Source organism: Acinonyx jubatus, chromosome B3, assembly GCF_027475565.1.
Source record: "Acinonyx jubatus isolate Ajub_Pintada_27869175 chromosome B3, VMU_Ajub_asm_v1.0, whole genome shotgun sequence".
In the NCBI taxonomy this organism is placed as follows: Eukaryota; Metazoa; Chordata; class Mammalia; order Carnivora; family Felidae; genus Acinonyx; species Acinonyx jubatus.
Genome location: NC_069386.1, coordinates 132,208,559 through 132,220,904, shown reverse-complemented (window position 1 = coordinate 132,220,904; position 12,346 = coordinate 132,208,559). Strand labels below are relative to the sequence as shown.

Sequence of the window (12,346 nt, the reverse complement as noted above, 5' to 3'; positions counted from 1 at the left end):
TTAAGTGTGTTTCTTTGTATGGCTTTTTAGTGTCTGCTCTGTGTGTGTTTGTGTGTGTGTATATGTATATACATACACAAGAATGTGTGTGCATATATATGTACATATGCAAGTATGTATATACATAAATATAAATAAATTATATATATATATATATATATATATATATATATATATATATATATGTAGTCTTATCATAGTTGACCAATGTCATCATTTTACCAGTTCAAGAAAAGTGTGGAAAGTTTGCCTATATCCCTTTACCCTGTTGCATATATTTATGTTAGGTATTTCTTCCTTATACATTAAGATACACATCAGACAGTGTTATGATCTTTTTTTCAACAACCAAATGTACTTTAGAAAACTCAGTATGAGAAGGGAAGCCAGTTGTATTTATCCATATTTTTGCTTACCACGTTCTTTTTTTCTCATGTTCCAAGATTTCTTTTATTGTTTCCTTTTTCCTTGGAGAATCTCATTTAGTCATTTTCTTAAGGTAATTTTCCACCAACAGATTGCCTCTGTGTTCCTTCACCTGGGAATGCTTTGATTTCTCCTTCACTCATGAGGAATATTTCCCCTGGGTATAGGATTCTGGATTAACAATTCTTTCAGCACGTGAAAAATGTTGTGCCATTTCCCTCTGGCCTCTGGTTTCTGATGAGACATTTGCTGTCATTCAAATTGTTTCCCCCTATAGTTAAGGTGCTTCTCCCTGCTTTCAATACTTCTTTAGTTTTCAGAAGCTTGCCTATAATGCAAATGGTGCTGTTTCTCTAGGTTTACTGTTTGGAGTAGACTCAGTTTTTTGAATCTGTAGGTTTATGGATTTTGCCATATTGTAGGAGTTTTCAGCCATTATTTCCTTGGGTACTTTTTCAGCCCGGTCTTCTTTCTACCTGTCTTTTGAGTCTCCAATAACATGAATGTTGGATCTTCGTGAAGACCCACAGGTCTCTGAGGCTCTGCTCATTTTTTTTTTCCAGCCTATTCTCTCTATTGCTCAGATTGAGTAATTTCTATTGTTCTGTCTCCAAGGTCATGGATTCTCTCCTCTGTCTCCTAGATGCTGCTACTGGGCTCATCCATTGAGTTTTTTATTTTAGTTTTTCACTATATTTTTTTATTTCTCAAAATTTCTAATTGCTTCTTCTATTTCTTTGCTGAGACTTTCTGTTTTTTCACTTGTTTCAAGTGTATTCATAGTTGCTAGTTGAAACATTTTTATGATGAATGCTTCATAATCTCTGCCAGGTAACTCTAACATCTCTGCCATCTCAGTGTTGGCATCTGTTGAGTGTATTTTTTCATTCTATTTGGGCTCTGCCTGGTTCTTGATAGGACAATGATTTTTTAATGGAATCAGGACATTTTAGATAATATGTTATGAGACTCTGGATCTTACTTAAACCCTGTATGGCTTTTTCTGACCCCACTCCAGCCAGGGAAGGGAGTGCTGCCTCATTACTGCCAGGTGGGGGTGAAAGTGCAGGTTTGCACTTGGCCTTCTTGACTTCCAAGCTGAGACGCTCCTCATGACTGCTGGGAGAGAATGGGAGTTCCAGCACCCCCACTGATAACTTCCCTGTTTGGGAAAGAAAAGAGTAATTGAAATCCACTCCTACCCCTCTCTACTCACTGACACTGCCTTAAAGCCAAGAATTTGTCATTTCTTGCCTAACTTGGGACAGTTAATTTATAAATGGACCCTTCTGCTTTGATGTCACTTCTCTTTAATTCTTCCTCCACAATGCTTCCAGAGGGATCTTGAAAAAGCATAAATCCAGTTATCACATTCCCCTACTTTTAAAATACTTTCATGGGGTACCTGGGCGGCTCAGGCGGTTAAGTGTCAGACTCTTGATCTCAGCTCAGGTCACGATCTCATGGTTCATGAGTTCAAGCCTCACATCAGGTTCCTTCTGATGGCATGGAGACTGCTTGGGATTCTATCTCTCCTTCTCTCTGTCTCTCTCTCTCTCTCTCAAAATAAATAAATAAAAAAAATCCTTTCATGAATCCCTGTACCCTCCAGAATAAAATCCAAAACAAAGAGAAGCCTTCAGGATGTGGTCCCTACCAAATTCTAGCACCATCTCGCTCTACTATAGCCCCCTGCACCCCAGCCACATCAAACTACTTGTCCCTGACAGAACTGAAGGAAAAAGAGGACAAAAGAAAAAATACCACAATCACTTTCTCCTCTTATTTCTTCCCTCAATAATCTCCTGCCATTCCTCCTACTGACTGAACCCAACCGGAAACAATGAGCCACAGGGCAAGAGAGTCTGGGTGAAACCCTCCATGGGGATCAGTACCCAAGCCACAGACCCAGGGAAGGCAGTCAGGTGAAGAATAACTAGCACATTTGACTTCAAGCCAGGGTAAGTCCTAGAGTGGCTATAAACCAAAGATTTTATCTTGCCAAATGCCATTCTCATCCCCTAAGATCCTGAAATTTTCTGACAAGCGTTCATCAGTGTGTGAGTACTAGCATCCCAGACCTCAATTCAAATAATATTAAATGTGTTCTACAAAATTCCATTTTTATTTTATGGTTAGAGCCATGGACAGAGTGCTTTGCTCTCTATGGTTTCAAAATTCTTCATAGTTCAAAAAGGAATTAGATAATTATACCCAGGGTCAGAATCTGGTGAGTGGTATAATACGGATGGTTAAATACATGCCCAACTATTCTCACTGACCAAAACATCTTTTCATCCCACTTACAATAGCCATTTCTTAGGATGTGAAATGTTTTTATGATTTTCAGGCGGAAAAAAGAGTTCTTTTTTAGCAGAATGACTTAAATCTACCCAATGGGTTTTAAACAAATTGATATGTTTGCCATTATGTATAGTTATAAGCTTCATAATTGCTGCTAGAATCTGTAAGCAGAGGAACTTGTACTATATGCTTTGGATACCATTAAGCAAATATAAAAAATAGATTTTAAAAATAACTTTTAATATTTAAAAAGAATATGAAGTATTTACACTCTCAATAAATTCGAAAGCCAGATTTTTAGACTGGATTCACCCAGGTGTGACCTAATAGCCTCCACAGTTGTGTGTCATGTGCTTTTCTCCCTTCCCTCCCCAGGGCCTCTCCAGTGCTGTAGCGTGGGGGTGCCATGAGAAACCACTCCAAGTCCAACCGTGCATAACTCAGAAGTGAACACGGTTGGCGAACTTTTGACTAGGGACATGGGAGCTATGGATAAATGCCCCATTTCACCCACCAGATTAATGGTTCATGGAACCAAAGAAATCTTCATCCGCGGCGGTGGCGATGTTTGGGGAACACCTCCCCATATTGGTGCCTCCTGCCTTTTACCCCTCTTCCTTGCTTTTCTTCACATTCTCCAGCCGAATACTGATTTTCAAGTCTTTGTCTCAGGCTCTGCTTTCTGAGGTACCTTAGCCAGGACACCTCAACTTCAACTTCAACTTCAGTTTTCTCCTTTCCCACATTAATCTGGCAAGCTTGTGTTCTTTGTTTTAATCAGTCCTGCTCAGAGCTTGTGAAAGGAACACTGACCTTTAACTGTCTCTCAGAGAAAACACAGTGTTCTCGTAGTCACTGATAGAAAGAAGGTTCTGCCCTCATTTTTTATCATCATCTCCCCCTTCTTTTTTCCCCCTTTGATCCAACTTCAGATAGAAAGAATAAGTGAAAGTTAAGTTTAATGAAACAAAATTTTCAAGGCCAGTTTTGTAAAATAAAATAAAATAAAAAACACCAAAACAGAGATTTTCAGTATTATAAAATATCCATACAGTTCCTATAAGGTTGATTTAATAAGATCTGATCTATATTTCCCAAATCAAATTTTGGAACCAGAGTCAGATATTTGAATCTAGACTGTGTCCTTGTATCTGCTTAAGAGTTCTACAAGGAACCTATCAGAAGAAAGGTTTTTAAAAATGAAAAACAATTTAAATTCCATCTATTCCACCCCTGGAAAGTGTACTGCTACATTTCTTTGTGATTAGAATAAATTACCCAAGCAAACCTATGCTCTTGTTACTACTGCTATGTAACAAAATGACCTAATGCTATGTAACAAATGACCTCAGTGGCTTACTGTGGCCATTTTATTTTGCTCTCGATTTTACACGTCGGGAATTGGGGAAGGGTTTAGCTGGGTAGTTCTCGTCTGAAGGTTGCTGTGTGGTTGTAGTCAGATGGTTGTGCCGCTGTCATCCAAGAGCTCAACGGGGCCATGGCTGTCTAAGATGAAGCATTCACAAGGCTAGCAGCAGTTGACATTGTCTGTCAACTGGGAGTTCAGCCAAGACTGTCTACCAGAGCGGCGACATTCAGCCTAGTAAGAGAGGGGAGCTTCTCACCTGATGGCACAGAAAGCATTCCGAGAAAACCAGGCAGAAAGCACTCCAGAAAACCGTTGCCCCGCCTCCAACGTCACACAGCGTCGCTTCTGCTTCGTTTTACTGATTACAAACAGGTCACCAAGACCAGCCTAGATTTTAAAGGAGGAGACAAAGACTCCGTTTCTAGTGGGGAAAAATGTCAAAGAACTTGAGGGCAAGTTTTTAAACGATGTTAGATGATGTTTACTCGTGGAGTTCTAAGGAAAGAGATTGCATTCATGACCAATCATACAAGGGAAGTTTCAGAGGCCAAGATAGGGTATAGATGAAAGGACTGGTTCATCTCTCTTCTTAATAGACCTCAGAACCTCAAAAGACCTGGGCACTGCATTCCAGGATGCTTCTCCCAACCTTCTCTCCCTCTTCCTTCGCTCAGGATTAGACGCATGCCTCTCCCAGCCATTCTGGCTATTTCCTTTCAAATAGGTGTTTCCTCGAATAAAATCCTTACATGTTAATGAGTTGAGTTATGAGTTAATGAGTTGAGTTGAGTTGAGATGAGATGCGTTCTCTTTTCGAAAAAAGAGAATCTCTTTTTGTATTGCAAACCTACAGACAGAAATCAGAATTCTTAAGAAAGATCAGAGAAAGAACAAAGTGAAAGTTGTATTTAAAACCTTCTCATCCTGGGGGGCGCCTGGGTGGCTCAGTAGGTGAAACATCCGATTTCGGCTCGGGTCATGATCTTGCATTTTGTGGGTTCAAGTCCTACAACGGGCTCTCTGCTGTCAGCACGAAGTCCACTTCAGATCCTCTGTCCCCCTCTCTCTCTGCCCCTCCCCTGCTCAAGCACACACTCTTTCTCTCTCTCAAAAATACACATTAAAAAAAAACAAACCTCATTCTGTAGAAAAGCTTTAGCAAAGATTATAAAAGTCAAATACATTAAGTACATATCAACTCTCAATATATAATTCAGCAGGCCTCAACATAATCATAAGTAAATTTTTGTTTTCTCATTCCTAGTTAAAATCTCGTATCGTGGATAAATCAAGACTTATCCCTTTTACATTTAAAGACTTACTGCATCTAAGAGCTGAATTTAGCACTAGTCTGGGTCCTCCAAAAAGCACACACCAAGAGCAGATTAACATGTAAGGATTTTACTTAAGGAAACACCTATTTGAAAGGAAATAGAGAGACAGAATGGCTGGGAGAGGCATCTAATCCTGAGTGAAGTAAGAGGGAGAGAAGGTTGGGAGAAGCATCCTGGAATGTTGTGCACCCTAAGGAAGGTTTGGCAAAGCTGGTCAGGGAGTCCTTGAGCCAAAGTCAGCCTATAGAAGAGATGTCTCCCAGGACAACTGCCTTAGTATCCTGCTGCATCCAGTCATTGGTGGGGAGCACCCTGTGGGAGGTATGCTGTACCTAAGCACCGTGATAAATTTCAGAGTGCAGCAGCTGGGGTCTTTGGTGAATTTTGTTCCTTGTAAAAAGAGGTCTGCAAAGGCATGTTCTCCTGACTGCCACATTGGCCATCACCTGAATAATGCACACAGCTAGAGCTATTCAAACACCTAGCAAGCAGCAGAAAGGGGCTGTCCATTTGTAAGCACACAAAGCATTTCCCCTGAGGGAAATGTACAAAACTAAGAAAGCATGTGTGCACTGAAATTCCCCATGGTTAATTCCAATACCCATCTCCTCTTTCTCTTTATTGCTCTAAATATTTCCTTTGACCATTCCTTAGGAATCCTTGCTTTTACTTCTGGGTGCTTGGGCTGTCATGCATGAGGGCTTGGGAGACAAGTGGGAGACTGTGCAGCATGCACACTGAAAGAAGTCTCTGGGTTCTCCGTTGCCCTGCAAACTAATATAAATGCTGATGCTAATTAACGCTGCTACTTTCTGCTAGTGCCTGGGAGTGTTTTTCACAGGGCTCTGAGCAGTTGAATATCAACAATTTCTGGACTTACTTTGTGTAACTTAGTTGGAAAATTTCAGGTGCAACAAATCCTAGGGTGATGACCAAGGAAATAAAATAGCAGAATCAAATCCAGGGGATATGAAAGAGAAGTAAGTTAGCAGGCCCTGGTGAGGGACTCCGTACAAAGGTGAAAAAAACGTGAAAATGACTCACATTTTTACCTGAAGTATTAGAAAATGGTTGTGGACTAAATTGTTGCAGACAGCTCATTTCAAATCTTCATTAAGTACCTATGCATCTCAACCAAATAAAGCACTCTTTGACACCAGTCTCGAAAAAGGTGAGAGAGGAGACTTATTTGTCAGAAGTGGTAGAGAAAAAGGAAAGGATACACGGGCATGAGTCACCTCCCCACCTCCCCAACCTGATTTCCCTCCCCTAGATCGAAAGCAGTTTCAGGAACTGGGTTGTCTCTCTCAAGACAGATATGCCTGGTGAGAGACAGGACGCTAATGGCCCATTTCAGACCATGATTTAGTCATTGTAGACCTGTTTTCAGGTGCTGGGCTTGTTCTTAGCTGGGAAGTTGGCTTGGCTACAAAAGAATCCACTTAAGGAGCACGTTGTATGCCACAGCAGCACCCACCTCCTGAGTAGAGACACCAATGTTAGTTACCCTGTTGCGTTCCACAGGTCACCTCCCAGTAACACCTATCCATTATGGCAAGGTCTGATTTTCACTGGTGCCCTCAGAAGGGAGAAGAGCTTTCTTTCAACGGCTCAAGTTCTTTCTCTTAACCTAGAATGGGGAAAAATACAAATAGTAGAAATAAAAACATATTGGCTGGCTAGATTGTACTTAACTCGGACAAATCACCACCAGTTATAATATACAGCATGTTTTAGGAGGGAGGTGAGAGTGAAGGCAGTGAGACCAGCTGATTTTCCCACAAATTATTTCATGTTTGGTTTGAGGATCGAGTAAATAATAATACAAATACATGTAATGACGTCTTACTGCATCCAAAGTGGACAAAATTGCTGTCATGCCCTGATGCTTGAAATTACAGCATTTTACATTTTAGAGAAAACTGCCTTGTTTTTATCATTTTCCACTTTTGTTTGCAAATAAAAGTCTGCAGCTGTTCTTTGTAAGCGTGTCTTTGTATTTGACTGGGAGGTGGGAGGGAGGAAAGGTCCCAACTTCTGATTTTAAATTTTTTTTCAACGTTTATTTATTTTTGGGACAGAGAGAGACAGAGCATGAACGGGGGAGGGGCAGAGAGAGAGGGAGACACAGAATCGGAAGCAGGCTCCAGGCTCCGAGCCATCAGCCCAGAGCCTGACGCGGGGCTCGAACTCACGGACCGCGAGATCGTGACCTGGCTGAAGTCGGACGCTTAACCCACTGCGCCACCCAGGCGCCCCCAACTTCTGATTTTAAAACAGAAAATCCCACATCCTGGGGAACTCCTCAGCACTGGTCATGCTGTCAGGGCCTCTTTCTGAATGTAGATGGGTGTAACACGAACTGCATTGCAGGTCTGAGATGAGATTATTGGTGATGTAAGCAGCTGAACCTGCGTTAACAGTGGCCACTAGACACAGGTGGCTACTGAGCACTTAAAACGTGGCTTACCCGGGAATGAGGAACTGAATTTTAAGCTTTATTTCATTTTAATTGAATTTTACATTTAAAAATTGATAGTTGTTTTTGGAAAATCATTTTTGAAATAACTTGAGCATGTGAATCTACTTTTTCAGTTGTAAATTTAATGAACGTTAAATGCCGATTAGGTATTTGCGATGAAAATTTGCCTTCCAAGTAGACATTTACACCATGAGCAAGCCACACCTCGCATCTTGAACTTAGTTCGGGAAAAAAAAGGTAAAATGTCATGAATTTCGTATGAGTATTTTGAAGAGACTGCATTCAATAAAACACATTAAAATAAATTTCAGCAGTTTCTTTGTACTTTTTCAAAAAGCGGCTGCTGTAAAATTTTAAATTACAAGGGGTTCATTTTATTTCTAGTGGACAGCAATGACCTAGACGGCCTGGCAAATAGGAAAAGCCCCCCAAACGGCGGCTTTTACTATCATGAGCGTTAAGAATTTGGAACGAGAATCTGATTCCTTTGTGAAGATTAGCAGTGTTTAACATCTAACGTTGGGAGTTACTCATCCCGATTACATTGTATCGTATCCGTATCTGGTTTCGTAAACCCTTCACGATTTTTTTTTTTTTTCTTGGCAACATGGAGGACTAGAAAAGAACAGTTCTGATGAAGACTAAAGGAATGGCGGGAGTAGTGGGAATGTAAGGGGAGGTTTTAGACTTGTCACTTCGGGTCTGGCGCCAGCCGTCCCGTTTCTGGATTAGCCACACCAGTGCGTGCCCCATGGCGGCTCCCAAGACCTGCGACTGACCTCGCCGTGCAAACCTGCGGCCTTTCCCGGAAGCTTTTCAGCTTCTCCCCAAAGGAGAAACGCCTGGAGTCCGCGAGGCTCCGGCGCCTCCCGGACCCTGCGCTCCGGGAGCCGAGGCCGGGAGAGGACACTCGCGGAGGCGGACACGCCGCGACGGGGCCCCGGGGCGACGCGGCCCGGCGCCTGCCTGCAGGCCAGGCAGGGACAGCAGCTGCTGGACGGTGAGCCACCGGGGAAGGCGGCCGCACTCGGAGCCCGAGACGCCAGGCGCGCGGCGGGCACACAGCGGGCAGGCGCGCCGAGGCCGGAGGCGAGTTCCACGCCCCTTTCGAATCCCCGAGCGGGGTTGATGACGAACACAGGGCGCGACGGCGCACACACCGCCCCGCGCTCGCACGACGGTGCGTGCAGGGAGCGCGAGGGAGCCCCGGGCCGTCACCGGCGCGACCAGCGTTCCGCCTCCTCCGCTCCCTGCGCTCCCGCCACCTCGGCAACTCGGCGCCCGCCTCCCGCCTCCGTCCGCGGCCTCCGCCGCAGCGAGGCTCCCGGCCTCGCTCCTGTCTCTTTAAATGGTGGGGCCAACGGGCCGCCCCTGCAGCTGCTGCCTGGGTGGCCCCGCGCGCCGCTATTGAGGGGCGAACCAAGATGGCGGCGGCTTTGGCTTCGTGAGGAAGACGGAAGAGGCGGTGGCAGCGGCGAAGGGAGAGGGACTTCCAGGAGCCAGGAGCGCTCGTGCGCTTGGGGGCTCTCGTAGTCTCCCGCGCGGTGGTAGCAGTTGTAACAGGAGCAGGCACCCCTCGGCTGGGGACATCTGAAGCAGGGGAGCGGAGCGGAGCCACTGGCTGCGGTGGCAGGGCCAGGTATAAGGAAGGAAAACATGGCGGCGGCGGCCTGAGGAGGCGGCGGCGGCGCGGGAAGCGGCTTCGCGGAGATCATGGCGGAGGCGGGAGCAGGGCAGTGACCGGCGCCTCGAGTTCCTACCGCATCGGGGCGGGAGGCTGCGAAGCGCTGCGCGCCCCTGTCGGGGCGGCCGGGCTCGCCGGGCCTGGACAATAGCGCCGAGGAGTCGGAGGCGAGGAAAGGCCGGGGCCCAGAGCTCGGGCCCGGGAGCGGGCCATGCGGGCGGCCCCGCGGCCCCGCAGCGGCCAGCGGCGGCAGTGAGGCTCGGGCGTCCTCCGCTTGCGGGCGTCCTCCTGCCTTGGCTCCCGCCTGTCCCGGCCCCCCTTCCTGGGCGACGCCAGCGGGGCCTCTGCCCCGGCCCCCGGGCGGCACGATGACCGACACCCGGCGGCGGGTGAAGGTTTACACGCTCAACGAGGACCGGCAGTGGGACGACCGGGGCACCGGGCATGTTTCGTCGGGCTACGTGGAGCGGCTGAAGGGCATGTCCCTGCTTGTCAGGGCCGAGAGCGATGGTAAGTGAAGCCCTTTGCGGCGGGACCCTTGCTTCCCCTCCCTCACCCCACCCCGGCCCTGGGCCACCTCCCTGGTTGGTTGGGGCTAATGCGAGAACGGAGGGGGCGACTGGGGCTGGGGGCGGCTGCCGCCCTCGGGGAGGACGGGCCACTAGCACCCCAGTCCTCCCGGAGCTAGCTGCACGGGGAGCGCTCGAAATGTCTTTTTTCCTCCCAGCGCTTGGTAGCACTTGCGGGGACGAGGGGAGCCCAGCACGCTTGAACTGTGCTGCCTGGGCGTGTGGAGAGGTCGGGGGCCTAAGATCGGGAGCCCGGACTGTTCTTTTGCACTAGAGTGACCTTGAGAAAGGCACTGATTAATCCGATCTTCTGCCTTAGTTCACTCATCTGTAAAGCAGGCGTGAAACTTTCTCGGAGCGAAGAAAGTTCTTAGGTGTTTCAGTCTTTGGAGAACGTTTTGCTGTGCCCTTTTTTTTTTTTTTTTTTTAACTTTTTCTGCTACAGTTTTTTGATCGTGTTGCACGATGGCAACACTGGTTCCTGAATCTGGCAACTCTGCATTCGGCAGAGAAAATGCTGCTTTGCCGTGAGAAGATCGATTTGTGTTCCCCCAGTGTTGTCTTTTCCACAAATACAGATTTTTGTGTATTGTTTGTGTAAACTTCTTGTAAGCTTGGAATAATTTTATACGAGCTGTTTTTGTTTGTTTTTGATTGCTTAAATGTATATTCATTATCTGGTTCAATTAACAGGTGGGGAGAAATTGGCCAGTAACTTTAAAACCTTTTGAATCTGCCTTAGTGCCTGTGCTTCACATGTTTTGAAATAGCCCTCCAGGTTCAAAGACCCAGTTGTTTGAAAATAAGTGTTTCACCTTTTTCAAGACTTACTTTATTTAGGGATTGCCACTTCTCTCTGTGGCATAGCTTGGGTTTCACTTAAAATGTTCACGTCAGGTGAAAGTGTTTTCAAATTGTTTCTCCCGAATTTGAAAACTTGTCTTGTTACATTAGTCTATAATTTCACTCTAGCTATTTGTTAGGATTGTAGTTGTTCTGTATCAGAATTATTACAAACTCGTTTCAAGGAATTTTAATTGGACTTTCAACCCTGAACTCCCCATGCCATGAAAAACAAACAAGACTCACCCTTCTGTAATTGAACACTCAAGGGACATCGATTTTCAATTTGATTTGAAAAATTGTAATTTGGAGTTATATTGGCCACAGGTTATCTTTATAAGGCTACCCAGAATAGCCTAATTGGAGAGATTATTTCCTTTGGGAGGGATTTAAAGGATTTTGAATACATTGGGAATATTTTTCTGAGGCCTCTTATTTGCCTCTTAAAAATACAAGTTTGAATGTGTTAGCATGCTTTTGTGTGACTATCACATAGTCACCACTACTCTAACATCTCCTCCTTTGCATGTTTGGAAAACTTTTTACATAATGAGTTGAAAGAATGGGCTTTGTAGGTTCAGTTAACTTCCAAATGAAACTGTGGGTAGATTTGAGGTCAATTCTTTGAAATCTCATAACTTAAAATAACATGTTTAACATTCACATCATGTATTTAATTGGACTCATTATGCAGAGTGTTTTGTTTAAAGTATTAAGTGTTATGTTTTAATGTCCTAATCCTAGGGAATCCTCCTGTTCTAATGTACTGATGTAGGGATCTGGTTGTTTCCCATTTTTATTTTTACCTCTTTGGAAATACCCCCTAAACTCCCTTCCTCCCTTTGGAAAGCTTGGAACTCTGCAATAAAACAGGTTGAATGGCAAAAACAAAATGGTTTTAATTTTTATCCATTAGTTTTATTTATTTTTATTTATTGATAGAGAAAAAGCTGAACTAAATATAACTGATGTGCCTTTGTTAAATTTAAGATAAAGGAAAACTAAATCCAAAGAGTGGGTTTAGAAAATTCCAGCACACTTATGGAATAATGTCGTAAATAATCTCTAGTTTGGGGGCACCTGGGTGGCTCAGTCAGTTAAGCATCCCACTCTTGATTTCGGCTCAGGTCATGATGTCACAGTTTGTGGGATCGAGCCTTGCACCAGGCTTTGCACTGATAGTGCTTAGCCTGTTTGGGATTCTCTCTCTCCCTCTCTGCCCTCCCCAACTTGCGCGTGCTCTATCTCAAAAATAAATAAATATTAAAAAAAACCAATTTAAATAATCCCTAGTTTGGTTAATGTTTTTTCTAATAGGAAAACTCCAAGTAGGAT

General features: G+C 44.7%; 2 protein-coding genes across 3 annotated transcripts in view; one reads left to right on the top strand and one right to left on the bottom strand.

Moving 5' to 3' along the window:
- Positions 1-320: 320 nt before the first annotated feature.
- On the bottom strand, positions 321-9,812 carry LOC106987922 (translation initiation factor IF-2-like). The gene is made up of 5 exons (XM_053225106.1): positions 9,676-9,812; positions 8,695-9,615; positions 3,544-7,063; positions 1,832-1,978; positions 321-1,588 (listed from the first exon to the last, which is right to left on the bottom strand). Exons 1-3 carry the CDS (start codon positions 9,810-9,812, stop codon positions 7,045-7,047), a joined length of 1,077 nt encoding a protein of 358 aa, XP_053081081.1. The 3' UTR covers positions 321-1,588; positions 1,832-1,978; positions 3,544-7,044.
- Positions 9,125-12,346, top strand: part of PPP4R3A (protein phosphatase 4 regulatory subunit 3A) — a 37,695-nt gene continuing 34,473 nt past the window's right edge. For both annotated transcript variants that reach the window (XM_027066436.2, XM_027066435.2), the window contains exon 1: positions 9,125-10,109. In XM_027066436.2, the coding sequence (XP_026922237.1) occupies positions 9,968-10,109 (142 nt within the window). In that variant the 5' untranslated portion in view covers positions 9,125-9,967. The remainder of the gene's footprint in view (positions 10,110-12,346) is intronic.

Bases quoted from the DNA above. Each gene is read 5' to 3' on its own strand.
- LOC106987922 (XM_053225106.1), bottom strand. From the start codon at position 9,812: ATGGCCCGCTCCCGGGCCCGAGCTCTGGGCCCCGGCCTTTCCTCGCCT. The intron at 9,616-9,675 runs GTAGGAACTCGA...ATCTCCGCGAAG, and splicing joins CAGCCTCCCGCCCCGATGCG to CCGCTTCCCGCGCCGCCGCC.